The sequence below is a fragment of the Thrips palmi genome, unplaced genomic scaffold (genome assembly GCF_012932325.1).
Source record: "Thrips palmi isolate BJ-2018 unplaced genomic scaffold, TpBJ-2018v1 HiC_scaffold_11, whole genome shotgun sequence".
Classification (NCBI taxonomy): domain Eukaryota; kingdom Metazoa; phylum Arthropoda; class Insecta; order Thysanoptera; family Thripidae; genus Thrips; species Thrips palmi.
Window position 1 is genome coordinate 2002243 of NW_023144622.1, and position 17411 is coordinate 2019653.

A 17411-nucleotide genomic window follows, 5' to 3' on the forward strand; every position below is an offset into this window, starting at 1 on the left:
CGAACGCTCGCATAATATACACGGCAGTCGTTGAAACACGTTTCGCGTTTCGCGCGCAAAGTGCAGCCCGCGCTCACTCGCTTCCGTTGGCTACACTGGTTGCCACCCCCGCGCGCGCAAACAGACCCACCACACCAGCAGCAGAAGCCCTTCCCTTCCACCTGCAGCCTCGAACCGGCAACCACACGGATTTTTAGGGTCGCACACGCACCGCATTCTCCCTCCCTCACACACACACACACACACACACACTGAGCGGTACGTCTACACGCACACACTCGCACTGCACACAGAGGGCACGGTGGCGCACCACAGTGCGGTCCTCTATTGGTGGCGGTCCGATAAGCGAAGTCGATAATGCTCCGCGATACATCTTCCACCGGCACACTGGAACGGACTGGAACGGAACGGAGCGCGCCCAGTTCGGTTCCTGCGGCGTCCACCCCCCTCTCCCCCTCCTCCCGTTTACCATTCATCGTTCATCCGGGGGACGCGCTATCTGCAGAGATGACAATGGTACTCCCCGCTGCGGGGGCCCCGGCCTGCCCCGCCCTGCCCCGGCCTGCCCCGGACCCAGCGTCGTGACGTGGCCGCGACCTCCACCCACCTGCCCCCGCCCCCACCCACCCCCACCTGGCTGGGACCCTCCGCGTGTCCTGCAAGCGGTCCCCACTGTCCCAACAGCCCGGCGAGGTGTCGGAGTGTGTTTGTGCACCACTCCGTGGGGATTCAAATAAGCCCGCGTCGTGTGTGCAGTGTGGGCGCGCCATCTTCGCGGTCTTTGCTCCGCGGCCTCGCGGTTCCGCGCCCCGACCCCGCAGACTGATTCCGAGAGTCGTCATCGTCGCCCTGTCTCGCTCGCACCCATTGCGGACGCCCGTGAGTGCGAGAGAGACAGAGCGACGACTCTCGGAATCAGTCTGCTGCTCGTCCCGGCGTCCGACGTCGGCCCAGACGCGGCCAGAGCCTCGGGTGGGGCCTCGGGCCACGGACTCCAGACAGCGCACCGCGCTATCACGCCAGTGACAGCCTGTCAACCCCCTCCCCTCCCCCGCCGTCCTCGTGGTCCGATCCAATCCGCTTACCCTACACTTATCTCCTCCAAGCGGCATGTGCCCCCGGTGCCCTGGCTAACAGTATGATACTGACACCCCCCTCCACCCCCACCCCCCACGGAACGGTGTGTCGGCCAGGTGGTAGACAGGGCTGTGCAATCACTACATCATCCCCACCACCAACCGCCATGGCCCATGGCCGTGTCGCCAGGGATAAATCATTGTTGGGCGTCAAGTCAACGGCAAAAGAGTTGACCCGGTGCGGTGCGCTCCCTGTACGCCGACACTGTCGAGTGGAGCGAAGTACAGGGCGCCACGCCACTGCGCGGTGCGGTACAGTACGAACGACGAACCGACCGCCGTCGAGGTAGGCAGCCCTTCGTGCTCGGCGGCAGGGCGGGATGCAGCACTCGCAGGCTGTTGCTGCCGGCTACTGACCACCACACCACAAACGATCGTTTGCCTTTCGGACCCGACAGGCCCCGCTCGCTAGTGCGACACCAAACGTGACGGGTCGTCCGAACTGAGAGGAATAGTTGCCCGGATTCCGATAAAGGGGTTCACGTCACTACCCCTCGCCAGTCCTAACTTCCACGCATGGGGCATCGACAGGATCATGTCTTGATCTACCGATTACCAAGGACACAGGTAAGGAAAAAACATAGTAAATTTAATTGATTGAAAAGCATTTATTCATATCTTAGACTTTGAGCCTGATTAAAAACGTCACTCAATCATACAATAAAACGGCGTATAAATTACATAAGAGTCAAAACAAAAAAATCATGCAAGTCATTAATTGGATTGTGAATTAATGTGATGATTTCATGTCAAGTGCGCGTGCCGTGAGTAAAATCTCATCTAAAAATTCTTCCAAACTTCTGGAAATTCGAGGCTGACAGTTGTTGAGGCTCCTCTGCGGCCTGGGCGTTCCGAAGAAACTGACGAGAAGTTCTCTCTTCGAGATCCAAATTTCTTTTGCTTCGCCGCTTTCCTCAAAGCCGACTGTCGCCGCAGCTCCAGCTCCTCGGCCTCGGCAATGCGCGCGAGAAGAATCTGCACAGAAGAGGAAATTCCATTAGTGTCATCGGAGATACCCCGCGCGGCTGGAGCCAGCGGCGGGGCGCGGAGGGCGTGGCGCTACCCCCGGCCAACAGGGTGTATTCGCACACGGCAGACTGCCTCCGAGAGTCGCTTTCGTCGCTTTGTCTCTCTCGCACGTAGACGGAACGCCCCACGAAAGCGAGAGACAGAGCGACGAAAACGACTCTCGGAATCAGTCTGCAGGCACACAGTACTCACGGCCTCCTCCAGGGTCGGCATTGGGAGCCACCTGTAGAAGGCTGCTCCCCAGTCCAGCCGGTTGGAGGCCACGACGGCGGCACGTCGCAATTCGTCGTTCTCGGCAAACGGTGCGTTCTGGGCGGTGCCCTCTCGGAGGAAGGCAGGCTCAGAGCACCCTCTTGCGTCCTTGGCCTCCTGCGCTCCAGTGGGTCCAACGTCCTGCCAAATCATACAAACACTGGTTACGAAACCGAAAAAAAAAACGGGACGGAAAATGCTTGGCTCCGGCGGTACTCGAACCCGGGGCCGAGGCCGCGGCGCTCCACTCACCGCGACGGACATTATGTCGAGGTCGGTGGCCTGCTTGAGCTGATCCTGATCCTGGTCGCGTGAAAGATGACTCGGGACCTGGCGGCGGCTCTGCTGCAAAACGAAACGGGGAAGTCAGACGCGTCGGCGGCACTTCGTTCATTCAAACCTGAGCGGAATCGGGGAGGTGCAAAGGCGGGCAGTACTCACCAGTTCGTCGAGGACGGCGTCGTCCTCCGTAATCGGCGACCAGTAGTTAAAAGTGCAGTCTATTCCCATAGACTCATACTTGAGAGAGGCGTAAACCTCTCTCTCTTTCCAGGTATCGCCGGAATCGGCGCTAGACGAGGAGACGTCCCTGAAAACAGAGACGAGGAAATGACATGACGTGCACAGTCCGCATTGCGCATTGCGTCGGGGCCTTCGTTCAAAACACGTTACCCGTAACTGGAGTAGCCGCTGGAGTCGGTGCTCGCCGGCGAGGTGGCCCGGACGTCGTCCTCGGTGGCCTCGGTGACCCCGTCGAGGCAATCCCACAGGTCGACACGTTGAACGCCGTGCATGCACTGCAGTGGTGCGGGGAGTGCCAGGGCGGGGGCGGCCGGGGCCCTGGTGGTAGAGTCCGTCAGTGGGGCGAGGCCAGGCACAGGCCAGGCAAGCCGATGGACTCCAGGGACGGGCCCGGCGAGCCACGGAAGACCAGCAAGGTCTACAAGGCCTGCCGACCGACGTCCGCGTCCTCGCGCTGCAGCGAAACAAGAGAAAACGTAAACACCACAACGATAAACAGAAAAAGCGCGGCGGCGGCTGCAGACTAATTCCGAGACACGTTTTCGTCGCTCTGTCTCTCTCGCACCTGTACGTGACGCCCCTTGAGTGCGAGAGAGGCAGCGCGGTGAAAACGAATCCGTCTGCTGGACGGCGCGCGGCCGCGGAGCCCGGCCCACGACATCAACACCGTCGGCCTGGACCAAAACATAAACACGCGACGGGCGCGCAAAGTCAGGCGCGCCGAGTACTCACTGGAACTAGGCATTGGGGCGGGGGCGCAGGTGAACGCAGGGCGGCGAAGTGTTGTGACTGGACTGACTCTCAGCGACTCTCAGCACAGTTGTCACTACTTCGCCAGGTGCCGCTGCAGTATATGGTCCAGTGGCTCTGCCTGCCGACGAGCGCCACGGCCACGGCCAGCGACGGCCACAGCCCGCACTTCCAGTGTCGGACACTAGAGCGCGCCTCCTCCAACGTCATCCACGTCATCACGGCGAGGAGCGGCAATTTAGAAACGCGCCGGCAACGCGGCGCAGCGCTAGAAATGCATTTTCGGGCGGAACTTACTATGTATTGGTGGAGAGGGCCTGGGCCGTGTTGGAGTGTCACGTAAGTACAGATGGGGGGGGGGCAATGGGGCTTCCCCCACCCCACCCCCGACCCCTTCGAGATAGCCGCCTGAGAGGTAGGCAAAAAGCCGACAAAAAGCCATACTTTGCTGCAGTAAGTGTACTCCCCCCCCCCCAGTCCCCCTCTGGATGCGCCACGCCGTGGATAATAAAGGCTCAAATTCGCTGTCAGATTTACCAATGTTTGGTTTCTGGAATCCCCGGGCACCAGCAGGCCGATTTCAAACACCTGCTTCGTCGCTCTGTCTCTCTCGCACCGTAACGGGACGCTCTGCGAGTGCGAGAGAGACAGGGCGACGAAAGCACAGCCTGCACTGCAGTGCAGGCACCTGAGCGAACTTATGAAAACCCTAAGAAGCTGGGAAAAATAGTTTTTCAACGAGGCGAAGTACGTGTGAGTTGTTACGTGTCACTTGTTGCCGCGGCTCAACTGCAGTCTCCAGCCAACCAAGGCAAGCTAACCGCGCCTCCAGTGTGCCTCCGCCAACTCAGAGTGTCGCGGTAGGTTAGAAACAAAAACGCTTTTGGCAGTGTGGCCGGAGCCATGCTGGAGTCCGGGAAGTCTCCAGGACTCGACGAGCACGCCGCCATTCGAGCCTTTCGGGCGGGGAGGGGAGGGGCGGGACCAGGGCCTGTTTCTGGGCCCACCGCGCGAAGGCGAGGAGGGGCCCTGGAGGGGCCGGCCGCCGAACGGCACAGCGTTGCCACACTGCCGGAGGATGGAGGATGGCGGCGAGGGCAGCAACCGATTCCGAGAGTCGTTTTCGTCGCTCCGTCTCTCTCGCACCTACGCGGCACACCCTATGAGTGCGAGAGAGACAGAGCGACGAAAACGACTCTCGGAATCAGTGCGCAGGCGAGGGCCGAAAAAGAAGCAAAACAAAGCGGCGGTGTGCCGGGCCGGCCGACGCGGCCTGCTTGCCAGATTGCATTCTCCTCTTCGTTATTCCTTTTCTTTTCATTTTCGCCGCTGGCATACGTGGCCCCGTGTGTCGTCTCTCCCGCACCGTCTTCCCCAGTTTCCCCCCCGCACGGCTCGGCTCGGCTCGGCTCGGCTCGGCTCGGCCCTTGCCGCCGCCTAGGCGCGAGGCTCGGCTGGGTCCTGGCCGTCCTGGCGACTCGGCTCGGCTCGAAGCACCGAAAGGCGAGCCGCCACCAGCCAGCCGCCTCGAGACTCGAGATTGGGATCCTGGAAACGCCGCTGCCATGCCGCCTCGCCTCGCCGAATGTTTTGCTTTATTTCCCCTCTTGCACCGTTGCCACATGGGTTGGACTTGCTGGCGCGGTGCAGACGCGGAGCAACGCGGAGACTCCGACGCTGCGGATGCGGCTGTGGCCATCGCACAGTGCGGTCAAGGCGGTCAAGAGGGGCATCCTGGACAAGGCGTTGTCCGCCCTTCACTTGCACTTGCTCGCTCTTTCTCTCTTGCACTCAGGGGGCGTTCCTCACAGGTGCGAGAGAGACAGAGCGACGAAAACGACTCTCGGATTCAGTCTGTGGTCCTCGACGGGGCAGGCCGGCAGGCCTTTGACGCCTTCGCCGCGGAATGCGATTTCCTGCCTCCGGTTTTCTTTCACCGGCGTTGTCACTCTCTGCCCTGCAGCAGACTGATTCCCATAGTCCTTTTCGTCGCTCTGCCTCTCTCGCACTCATGGGGCGCGACAAAGACGACTCCAGAAATAAGTCTGCATCTGCTGTTGTCCATTGTGCCACGGCGCCTGGCGGCCTGGCGCCTTCTCGGCTGGCCCCGGGCCATTCAAAGCCAGGCCAGGTCAAGCAGTGTCCAGCGGACGGCATCCGGACCGGGCCACCGAGCCCCATCGGCTCCAGCAACAGGTGTTTGTTGACTTGTTTATTATGGGATTACAGCGCCTTTGTCCGGCTGAGTGACACCCGCAAGTGAGAGGCTGCTGACGGCGTCGGCTTTCCCCGCCCCGCCACGTGCCCCGCACCCATCCCGTCTCGAGTCGCACGCGGTGTCGCACCTAATCGCAATTGCCCCCTCCCGTCCCCGCCTCCCCGGGGCAGCAAGCTTAGCTTTCGCTTCACGGCTACCGGCGGCATCCTCTCGCGGTTGCTCTTAGGGGATAAAAGCGCCCTCGGTCCGCGCGACGGGGCTCTTGACAGATACAGCGACTGCGTCGCCGTTTCTGCAGCCTGATTCCGAGAGTCGTCTTCGTCGCTCTGTCTCTCTCGCACTCATGGGGCGTCCCGTGTAGGTGCGAGAGAGACAGAGCGACGAAAACGACTCTCGGACTCAGGCTATTGTCGCGCTCGTCGGGAAGTGTCCCCAGCCGTCTGATTCCGAACACTGTTTTTCGCACCCTAACGGGATAGTGCGAGAGAGACAGAGCGACGAAAGCAGTGCTCGGAATCAGACGGCAGGAGCGCGCGGGCCACCACATGGGCCACCACCGGATGCCACCCCAGCCAGACCACCTGGACACCAGCACGCTCTGACGCGCGCGGACGTGCTGACGTGTCCGGTCCTGTCCCCAAAAGGCCGGAGCCCGCAGACTGATTCCGAGAGTCGCCTTCGTCGCTCTGTCTCTCTCGCACGCATGGGGCGCCCCGTGCGGGTGCGACAGAGACAGAGCGACGAAGGCGACTCTCGGAATCAGTCTGCCGAGTGCCGGGGCCACCGGCCGACCGTTTGGCCTTTTGGCGGCACCAGGCCGTTGTGTTCCTCCCCTGTCTGCACAGACGTACGCCGCCGCGCCGCCGGCCGACGCCAGGCGCTTGCACTCCACCCCGCACTGCAGCATGCACTGCAGCGATGCCGGTGGCGGACCGGTGGTGGCGGCGAGGCGCTGCGCGCACATCTGTGCATCCAGGCAATTATGCGCTCATTTACTGCCGCCGAGTGTTTTCGCGGCCGAAACGTGCTGACGCTGCTGGCGGTGCTGGCGGTGCGGCGGGCGGCGGCGCAGGGAGGCGGCAAAGGGGGCATTGTTGCCGCCCCGGATAGGCTTCTTGGTAACGCCGCCCTGGTGCCGTCCTGCCCCGCGCTGCCCCCGCCGGCCTGAGAGCCCTGAGCCGCCCCCCGCGCCTCCGCGGCACCTCGCGCCGCGCCCCGCCGCACCCTCCCTCTCCCCCGCGCTCCGCCCCTCCGCCGAGCGGCCGGGCCGTCGCAGCCAGCGCAGCCCTGGAGGCGCAACTCGAGGAGACCTCGCAATCAGTCCAAGTCCAACTTGAGCACACGACGGCAGCAACTCTCGGACGCTGGTGGCAGCAGGACTCGCAGCAGCAGGACCGCCTTCCCCGCCACCGCCGCACCTCGGCCCCAACATGACGTTCTTCGTGGGAGGTAAGTCCCGCGGTCGCCGTCCTTCCCCGTTCTGTCTCTCTCGCACCTGCAGCGGACGCCCCATGAGTGCGAGAGGGACAGAGCGACGATAAGTCTGCCCAGCGACTCTGAGGTCGCCCTGCCTCGCTCGCAGGCAAAGCGATGAAACGACTCTTCGTAAAATCGGACTGCTGTCGCGCACTTCGTACTTCCCCGACGCACCGCGGCACTGCGCGACGCAGCCGAGGGATGCTCTTAGATCTTGCCTGCGGGTGGCGTTTCTAACTGTGACCCGAGGCGCATTTCCGAAGAGGATCGCTTGGTTCGTTTTCCAGCCCGAAAGAGCTGAGGTGAAATGTGATGTTCTTAAAATCTCACTCCCAATCGCGCACTCCTTGCGTCATCTTGGCCCGTTCACTGGTGGCAGTGGTGCGGTTCTTGATACTCCTCTAGGCCGTAAGGAGTATCACTGTGCCACCACTCCTCGGACATGGCCTGCGGCTTCCTCTCCTCCTCCGCGATTTCCCGGCGAGCTGTTGCTGCCGTTTGCCAGTGTGTGAGTGTGAGAGTGCGCGTCGCGACAGTTTCCCACGGTCCAGCGCGCGGCAGGTCGCTACCGGTCGCGGCAAGGTACTACCCGCCCAGGGGCGGCTCTAGAATTGTTTTTCGGAGGGGGGCGTGGCGCACCTTCCGCCTACTTTCAGGTGGAGTGTCGTGCTTGTTGCCTACCTTCAGGGCGGCACGGCGCCCCTATGGCGCAACCCTGAGCCGCCCCTGCGCCATCCCTTGTGTTTCGCGGCAGCAAACTGATTCCGAGAGTCGTTTTCGTCGCTGTCTCTGAGACGGAGCGACGAAAACGACGAAATCAGTGTTACTGTACTAGACGCGGCTTGTGGACTGATCCCGATGTGTGTTTGGCTTTGGCAGACCTCCGCAACGCGCTCCCCGCCGCGCTGAACGCGACCTCGTCGTCCACCTCCAGGGCTGAGCAGAGGAAGCCGAGCGCCGGCGCGGTGCCCGTCCTGGTGCTGGTCCCCGTGCAGCAGGCCGGCCAGGCGGCCAGTGTGTCCGCGCTGCAGACGCTGCAGACGCTGCAGCAGGGCGACGGCCTCCACACGGCCCTGCCGCGCCTCCTGGGAGTCACCGCCGTCAGCGCCATGAGCGCGACCACCATGACGACTGCCATGGCGGCCGGCAGCGTGAGCACGGTGCAGCACCGCGAGGGCCTCGGCCTGCAGGACGCCCGGACGCGCCTCCTGACCGCCAATGTCATCCTGCAGCACCAACTGCGCCAGCAGCAGCAGCAGCAGCTGCTGCAACCCGCGCGCAGGGAGGCGTCGCTGTCGTCCAGCCCTGCGTCCTCCACGTCGTCCTCGTCGAGGTCGTCGAGGTCGTCGGCGCTGTCGGCCACCTCGCCGCCCTTCGTGCCGCACGCGGTGCACGCGGTGCACTCCACGGCGACGGACACGGACACGGACTCGATGAGGGCGGAGGACCTGTCCCAGACCCTGCCGTCCTTCGGCGCCAGGACGGCCGCCGCGAAGCAGCTGCTCAGCGCGGCCCCTGGAGGCCCAGTGTGAGTACGCCTGCGGCCTGCCGTGCCCAGTGCACTGGTGCACTCATATCAATTTTGTCAGCGTGTCAGGAACATGTCTGTACTAATCCTGATCAAAATTTGCGCATGTAATGGTGACCCAAGTTCTACAGAAATTCAGAATAAATTTCCAGCTTTCAGAGGTGCCCGAATTTTGATCAGGATTTCTGACATTCTGACAAAATTTGCACGAGTGTTGTATCACTGGTTTACTTTTTCCTTATTTTCTTTTCTTCAATTTGTTAAGGTTTGGCCACAGGTCAACGTCAGGGCATAGCGGTCTTGACAACAGCCCATTGGACTCTGCGTTGTGTCAAAAGAAGAAATTCAAAAAAGGTGATTATTCTGCCATGTTATACTCTTTGTACAGCCTAACTGTGTGCAGTCCATCTGGACTTTCGAGGGACATTTGGAGCTGAATGGGTCAGTTTTACTATCAATTACTGTCAATTTTCAACTAAAAATAGTAATGGTAAATGAGATTGACTGTTTTGGGGCACCTGCAGAAGTAATCAAGTAATCATTTACAGTCACTTACAGTCACCACTATTCAGATTTTGATTATTGCCATTACATGCATTTTTTTCCCAAGCTGTGGTCGCTTATCTATGTTTTTCTTTTCTCCTACAGTCTTCTGTCCATTCTGTAAGAAGAATGGGGAGCGGAAGGAGACTTACACCGCCCACGGGCTTAATGAACGCAGTCCAGATGGGTCCATTCGAGTCATTTGTCCAGTTCTAAGAAGTTTGAGGTGGGCTTGAATAAATCTTGCTTATTTTGCTAGTTTTATTAAACTATTTGTTGAAAATTGTTTCTGTTATTCTGATTTTTTTGGGGTTGCAGGTGTGAAATTTGTGGCTCAACTGGTGATCGAGCTCACACTAGGACTCATTGTCCAATGGGCATGTCCCTTCTACCGGTTGCAACCATTTTGAAGAGTACCCAACGAAGGTGTGATGGATCTAAAAGATCTTTTCTTTAATTATGTTATGACTGTTTTTGACTTTTTTTTTCTAATCTGAGTATTTTATTTCTTTATCATTTACTTTATTTTTGACTTAATTTTGAATCATGTGTTGTGTTCGTAATTTTCCAGTTTGTGTTGTGGATAAGATTTCTATTGTATAGTATGGCATTTTTGAAAATCTGCTGATTATGTTTTATGGAGCATCATTGCTGTATGTGTCCTAATTTCAATTTGCTTCTAAGGCAAATGTGTTGGTGGAAGTGATAGATTTGCAGAACCAATGTATTTATTGTCCTAATTCTCATTTGCTACTATTGCTTAAACGTGTTGGATGAAATAATAGTGTATGATGTATAACTGACTGTTTCAACTTTTTACAAGTGTTGTTTGCAAGTTAAAATATAAATTAAAATTTGTTGTTTCAAGTGAAAATATGTTTTTTCCAGTAAGTATCTTGTGAAAGGAAGACAGCTTGTGAATATTGCACAACCAATAACTACTGTATGCAAGTTACTGTTCTCAAAAGATCAAATTTTAATAAAAATTTGTTGTTTTAAATAAAAATCTTGTCTGTATCCTCAGCAATATTCCATTCAAAAGGACAACTTGGGTGAAAAAATTAGGGTAGCAGAAAAAACAGCAAAACCAGGCTGGCAATTAAAATTATCTGTATTCTAAAATTAATCAACAATATAACATTACATATATCTGCCAAATCATTCAAAGACGAGATCTAATTCTATCCTTACGGGCAAAAACCTTGGCATTAATTTTGGCAAAGAACTTTGCCTTCTTTAGACTCCTTTTTGCCGCAGCCCTGGCGTGTATGACCTCCTCCTCTTTCTTCTGCAACTCAAGCAAGACGGCCTGTAAAAAGAAAATTCTTTACTAGGTATGTTTTTAAATATTCCACCAACTTCTACAGAGAGATTGTAAAATTCAAACTTACCGCTTCAGCAGGTGATGGGACTGCATTCCAGTTCTGAAAATCGCCCCACTCATAGGAATCCGATTCCCAGTGAGTTACAGATGAGCTGGTGCGGGTGGAGAGTGCCACCTGCCGCAATTAGAAGTCATCGCGTTAAAATCAATTTCGGACTAAGAATAACCTGAAGGCAACTGCTAATAATATTTCTCTCACCATTAGAGGTTCATCGTCAGATGAAGGACTCCATATGTTGAAGCACGGATTGATGCCATAGGACGGATAGGAGACGGATGGCGTAGAGAAAATGACATCATTGGGAGCCCACTCGGACTCCAATCCATTAGACTCACTAGTCTTCCGACTGCAACACAATTAAAAAAATATAAAGTCAAAAGAATAATATCAACAAAATTCAGAGCACTGAATGCAAATCAACAAAATGCATGAATACCGAGGACAAGCAAAACTTGTCTTGAAACAACACAAAAATATTATTGTCAATAGCTTTTTTTAAAACTTGCTTTAGATTTGCGCGTTTTGGCTCGCAGGATTATCTTGCATGAAAAAAATCTACTAGCACAAATTTTAAATGAGTTGAACTTGAGTCAAGGAAATCGAACTTCGCAGGACGTAAGGGAGTGCTGCAGCTGCAACACGCCGGTGCAATGCAGGGTTGTCTGATGCTTACGCATACCCCCTACCTAGCACAGCACAGGATGCCAAAGAAGCCTGCGAAAGCCTGGGCCCTACGGCTCGCTGTCCCAGGGCTTTGCGGAGACCGGGCCAGTGACCAAACTGTGATAGAATTGTCTGAAAATATCGGTACTCACGAGTGGCTAATGGAGCTGCAGCCAGACTGGAAGCCACTGTCAGCCTCCATGAAGTCCTGCTGGTCCTGCTCGTCAGTCTCGAGGAAGCAGGATCCAGCCAGCGCCGGGCCGTCCTCGTACTCCAGCAGCTTGCAGGTGGTGTAGTCCTCCTCCACGGTCCAGCAGTCCTTGGCCTCCATGCCGAAGCTGGCGGGCTCCTCCAGGACACAAGACGGCGGCAGTGACTCGTCCAGCAGGCCGGCAGTTTCTGACTCAACCAGAGTCCAGGAGTCCTCCATGCCGAAGCTGCTCTCGGGCTCCTCCAGGAAGTCCAGCAGCGTGCCGAGGTCCTCGGCCTCCTCCAGGATCCAGGCACCTTGGGCCTCCATCGAGGATGCAGGGAACCGGCGAATCGAAGCTGGGCCCCTGCAACACGACGTAAGCGGTTCACAGTGGGCCAGAAGACCGGTGGAGGCGGCCAAAACTCTAGACGCGTTTTGAGCTCCAGAGTCGCTAAATGGGACTCGAACCGAACGTGTGACCCCACCAATGCATCGCTCTCGGAACGAGGAATCCCTTGATGGGGTCACACGTTCGGTTCGAGTCCCATTTAGCGACTCTGGATCTCAAAACGCGTCTAGAGTTTTGGCCGCCGCCGGCGGTCTCCTGGCCCATGGCACTGTGCGTTTCAAACGATCGGCGCGCACTTTTGACTGCGGACGGCCGACCCTGTCTCTCTCGCGCCCCTACGTCTCGGCCCATGAGTGGGACAGAGACAGAGCGACGGAAACGACTCCTGGGAATCGGCCTAGGGTGGGAGGGGGCGACCAACAGGGACACGAGGAGCTGGAGGAAACTTGAACGCGCTGCCTCGCGCTTAAACCAGAAGGGTTTCTTCGCACTGTACGGCGCGCGCGCGGGCGGCGGAAAATTTACACAGGGAAAATCACACACTTGCCCTCTCACGCACGAACGCAAATAGAGAGGGGAATCCACTGCGGCGCGGCAGTTCAAAATTGTGCACCGGAGGCTCAAATTACTTTTAATTTTATTTTTTTCACTAAGCTGTTTTAACTCACTTTGTCCGAGGCGCTAACTGCAGGGAAATTTCAAGCTCTCTAAAATGGAGAAGTGGGTAAAAAGCCCGCTGTAAAAATAGGGGAAAGTACTCACGTTCACTGGTTGCACTCCGCGGAGCTGATCAGCAGCAGAACAGACGGCGGCGCTGGGAGGGCGGGCGGGGCGTTTCGGAGGGGCGTGGGCTCGCGAGGGGCACGGAGCGGAGAGGCACGGAGACGAAGCCGAGACGAGTGGCAAACGCAAAGTGAGCAGCGGAGCACGGAGGACTTCGCGACGAAGGCCAAGCAGGGCCAAGCGGCGAGCACGGCGCCGAGCCCCGGCAGCCTCGGCAGCCCGGCAGTCCCCGGGCCGGCGGGGAAGCGGGGAGGGCGCGGCGGGCGGGCACGGCGCGCGAGGAGGGGGAGAGGGGGGAGATGGACCGCCCGCAGCGGAGCCAAGAGCGAAGGCGGCGCGGTGGGGGAACGCAGGGGAACGCTGCCGCGCCGAAGCTCCTCCCACCTCGTCCTGCTGCTCACTCACTGCTTCGTCCTCTCCTCCATCTTCCTCCAGGCCGCGGCAGGCCGGCAGGCCCGCGCTGTTGACGCAAGCAGGCTGCAAGCAGCCGAGCGATGCCGAAGGACCATTTCGTCGTTCTGTCTCTCTCGCACTCATGGGACGTTACGTAGAGGTGCGAGAGGGACAGAGCGACGAAATCGTCCTTTGGATTCAAACTGCAGGGCTTTACGGCAGTGCCCAAAATTGTAGAGTGTCGTCGGGAATCAAACCCGCAGCCATGCGGCCGGCCTTCGGCTGCCTTAGGCGCTTAGGCCGTGACAGCGGCGTTGGTCCTAAGAACGCGAGAGCATCGCGAGAAGCCTGACTAGTCCGAGCCCGCTTTCCACACTACTCGCTCTGTCTCTCTCGCACCCATGGGGTGTGCCGTAGGCCGTAGGGGAGCGAGAAAGACAGAGCGACGAGTGCGCGAAGCGGAATCGGGCGACTGGAATGAAACGAGGCGACGCGTGCTAAGCCCCCGTGCGGGCCGCAAGGGTTCCAGTTCCAGGAGACTCACTCCGAGCCCTCTCTCGCGCAGGCCGGGACTTCCCGCGATTGAGAGTGAGACAGAGCGGCGAAAACTACTCTGGAAATCTGTCTGCTGGTGTGGCCCTTCCTGGAGCGGGGTCTCCCCCCCGGAGCCCCGCGGCGAGCGGCGCGCTGCCTTTCGCAGGGACACGCTGGATCAGCCAGCACGGCGATGACGCCTGCCTGCAGGCCAGCGGCGAAGGACCGCAACGCGCCGCAACGCGCGCCGGCCGGCCGGTGGCGGCGGCGTAATCCTTGTCTGCATCCTCTAAGTCTGTACCTGCTTCCTGGAAGCGGCAGAGGCGGCCGCCGCATGCCGCCTTGACGACAACTTGGCTTACTTGGCGTTTCTCCATCTCACACCGCGCGCCACGCCGCACCGGAACGCCGCCCTTTGAGTGCGTGCGGTGCGGTCGGGGGAGTGCCGTCCGTAAGGCCAGACTGATTCCGAGGGTCGTTTTCGTCGCTCTGTCTCTCTCGCACTCATGGGCCGTTCCTCACAGGCGAGAGAGAGAGAGACAGGGCGACGAAAACGATCCTCGAAATCAGTCGGCTGCACGATACGTAGCCGCGTTTATGCCCCGCAATAAACTCAAAATGTTGATGTGCCGCGGCATCCAAACCAACGACTCCAGCCAGCCTGGCGAAGGAAAGCAAAGTCGTCAGGGCGTTATCGCGCCAGGGGGGAGAAAGGAAGAGTCCCGTGTGAGGCAGGGGCACTTGGGGCACTGCCCGCATCAGAACTATTCAGACGCGAAAACTGAAAGTTAGATTCTACGCGTCGCGCTTGGGCTCGGCCTCCTCCAGCGCGCTGCCGCGTTTCTCGAAGGCAAAATGGCGGCCGCTGGAGTCGCTGGAGCCGGCAGCCCGGTCACGTGACCGCGGCGTGGCCTTCCCCCGCCGCCCCGCACCCCTCCCGCCTTGCCTCCCGCCGCCCCGCGTTCCCACGCACGCCCCGCGTCCGTCGGCACCGTCGGCCCGCCGAAAGCTCCCCCGCTGCAGGACTCCACTCCGCGCCATCCGCGCCCGCCGCCTGCGGGGGAGGCCAAGTCCTGCCGCCAGTTGAGACGCAACGCTGGCCGCGTAAGGACCCTCCAGCTGAGATAGGGACAGACCTCCGCCCGCAGCCGCCATGGACTCCGCTAGAGGTGAGTGTGCAGTGCGTTGGGATGTTCTCCAGGAAGTTCTCCAGCAGCCCGATTCCGAACAGTGCCTCGTCGCACTGTCTCTCTCGCAGCCCGCGGGACACCCCACGAGTGTGAGAGAGGCAGAGCGATGATATATGGCCCTGTTTATGGAAAGGAACTGCAGCGAGCGCGTCTTTTTGCTTTGACGTGCCGCAGACAACGTCCGCCGGGCCATCGTCGTGAACCGGGGGCTCCTCCCCTCTGCGCTGCCCGCGCCCGCGCCGCCCCTGCAGGAGATGCCAGCCTTGCGCCCGGTGCCGCGGTCCGCCACGCCGCCCGCGCCCGTCTCCGTGGCCACCATGCACCGCCTCGGCCTGCAGCACCACCTCTCTTGGCCGCGGCTGCGCGCCCCCGCGCGCCGCATGTCGGCGATGTCGGCCCCCCGCGGAGACGCGCCCAGCTTGCGCAGCAGCACATGCTCGCCGAGTTCCAGCCTGGGCTCCAGCCTGGGCTCCAGCCTGGGCTCCAGCCTGGGCTCCAGCCTGGGCTCCAGCCTGGGCTCCAGCCTGGGCTCCAGCACCTCGCCGAGGAGCACCAGCTCGTCGCCGCCGAGACGCCTGCCCCCAAGCGTGCCGCCGCCCCCGGTGTCGTCGCCAGTGCCGCTCTCGCTTGGGCCGCTCTTCCGACCACGTCAAGCACGTCAAGCGGGCCTGGACCGAGCGCCCTGCTCGCCGTTGCCCCGAAGCCCCCCGCCTTCGGCATCCTGGCCAGGATCGTCGGCCCCGGGAGCCAGCCGCCAGGAGCTGCCGGTGTGGTCGTGGCAGAGTGTCGGCCTGTGCGGCCTCGGCCAGGGCGGTCTCGGCCAGGACGGCCTTGGCCAAGACCAGAGCCCCCAGCAGCGCCAGCAGCGACGCGAGGCCCAGCTGCCTTCGTTCGGCGCCAGGACGGAGGCGGCCTACGCGTCCTCGGCCCCGGCCTCCGAGGTGGCGGGGGTGGCGGGGTCCTTGGGCTCCATGGGATCGCTGTCGGCTGGTCTGTCCAGCTCCTCACCGTCGTCGTCGTCCCCACCAGGAGCCTCGATGCTTGATTCCTCGGACGTGTGAGTACTGCGTACTGCGGCGCTTACATGTTGACTTTGATTTCTGCGTTTGCCAGCATCACATGTTTTAAAATTTTTCACAGTGATGCCCTGGCCCTGGCAATGGCCCAACTGCAAGGATCATGTGGGGGGATGCAACCTCAGCAGCAGCAGCCTGGTGGAAACTCGAAACCTCGAAAGAATGGACAGAGAAAATCCGGTGCGTATTTTCTTTGTTGACCACTTTCATCAATGGTGTTACTCGCAAATGTTTAATTTAAAGGATTTTCTCTAGGCATGTTTTGTGCCTTTTGTAGAGGCAATGGTGAGCTCGCAAGGACCTACCTGAGCCACGCATTACACACGGAACTGCCAGATGGCACAGTTGTCGTGACTTGTGAAGTCCTCCGAAGTCTCAAGTAAGTCCACAGTTATCTTGACTCGCTAGCTCCCGTACATGAATGGAAAAGAGTAATTTTCAACAAACTTCCTGTTGCAGGTGTGAGTTGTGCGGTGCGAGTGGTGACGTAGCGCATACTCGCTCACACTGTCCATTCAATCACGGACCATCTGTGGCCGTATTATTAAAGAATACGCCCAGGAGATGTGATGGAACATTGAGAAAAAAAAACAGGAAGTGATTGTGAATGTGTGAGTTTCATGTTAGAGAAACTTGCGAATGCATGTTCTGTGTTACAATGACATTCTATGTGCTGTGCCCTCTATGCTGAAAGCTTATTACAAAAATCATGGTTTATTGAGTCAAAAATTATGTTATTATGACTTATTTTGTTTGCATTTTGTTCAATAAGAATAAGGGCCATATTGAGACAAACTTACGAATGCATAAAAGTATGAATGCCTTATGAATAAACTTTTGTTCTGAACTTTCTTTTCCTATGAATTCAAATTACCTGCATTCACACAAGCACCACTACTCAGAAATGGCCAAGGGCAGTTAGTACCAAGCAACCAACTACATATGGCACACTTAAACACTAACCTGAACAGAAAGAATTAAAATTTAAGTATCTGTTATTGACCTCAGCCAAGTAAAATAATCTCAATCTCTGGGTTAAATACTTTTAAACTAGGAAAATAGTTACAGTACTTCTCCTGAAGAGAGTATGGTCATGGCCAACCAAGCTGATTTTGAGATGTCTGTGTGGTTCGAGATGTCTGTGTGGAAACTAAAAACTGGCCACAGCTTGGATAACAGCTGTTCAAATCAAATACCCTGGGTAACTTGCTTTAGAGAGTACCATCAGAGTTGATGGTCCTGGTGAAGGGCGACACCCCACAAGAGGGTGGATGGGCTGGGGCGGTTTTGGCATTCCCTTACCGCAAATGTCTGTCTGGATTCGTGCATTTGAACATGTTTTATCTTTCCTTTACATGACAATAGCAATAAAATGCTCTAGGTTTCCATCA

At 58.1% G+C, this 17411-nt stretch overlaps 4 protein-coding genes across 6 annotated transcripts; 2 read left to right on the forward strand and 2 right to left on the reverse strand.

The window, feature by feature from the left end:
* Positions 1-1757: 1757 nt before the first annotated feature.
* LOC117639306 lies at positions 1758-3856 on the reverse strand. 2 transcript variants are annotated; one of them, XM_034374846.1, is made up of 6 exons: positions 3672-3856; positions 3090-3393; positions 2859-3006; positions 2670-2759; positions 2358-2558; positions 1758-2111 (listed from the first exon to the last, which is right to left on the reverse strand). In XM_034374846.1, exons 1-6 carry the CDS (start codon positions 3682-3684, stop codon positions 1917-1919), a joined length of 951 nt encoding a protein of 316 aa, XP_034230737.1. In that variant the 5' UTR covers positions 3685-3856; the 3' UTR covers positions 1758-1916. The 2 variants fall into 2 exon arrangements, with proteins under 2 accessions (XP_034230737.1, XP_034230736.1); XM_034374845.1 differs by having other exon boundaries at positions 2670-2762; positions 3672-3854.
* Positions 3857-8507: 4651 nt separating this feature from the next.
* Positions 8508-10397, forward strand: LOC117639673. Its single transcript, XM_034375548.1, has 4 exons — positions 8508-8911; positions 9177-9265; positions 9560-9680; positions 9773-10397. The coding sequence occupies exons 1-4, from the start codon at positions 8508-8510 to the stop codon at positions 9909-9911; spliced, it is 753 nt and encodes a 250-aa protein (XP_034231439.1). The 3' UTR covers positions 9912-10397.
* A 219-nt stretch (positions 10398-10616) lies between these two features.
* On the reverse strand, positions 10617-12865 carry LOC117639487. Its single transcript, XM_034375193.1, has 5 exons — positions 12807-12865; positions 11655-12059; positions 11038-11185; positions 10846-10953; positions 10617-10763 (listed from the first exon to the last, which is right to left on the reverse strand). The coding sequence occupies exons 2-5, from the start codon at positions 12020-12022 to the stop codon at positions 10617-10619; spliced, it is 771 nt and encodes a 256-aa protein (XP_034231084.1). The 5' UTR covers positions 12023-12059; positions 12807-12865.
* A 3028-nt stretch (positions 12866-15893) lies between these two features.
* Positions 15894-17307, forward strand: LOC117639184 (nanos homolog 2-like). 2 transcript variants are annotated; one of them, XR_004587354.1, is made up of 4 exons: positions 15894-16001; positions 16085-16200; positions 16298-16399; positions 16480-17307. XR_004587354.1 is itself a non-coding variant. In XM_034374606.1 (4 exons), exons 1-4 carry the CDS (start codon positions 15916-15918, stop codon positions 16619-16621), a joined length of 468 nt encoding a protein of 155 aa, XP_034230497.1. In that variant the 5' UTR covers positions 15894-15915; the 3' UTR covers positions 16622-17307. The 2 variants fall into 2 exon arrangements, 1 of the variants encoding a protein (XP_034230497.1); XM_034374606.1 differs by having other exon boundaries at positions 16276-16399.
* The last annotated feature ends 104 nt before the right edge of the window (positions 17308-17411 follow it).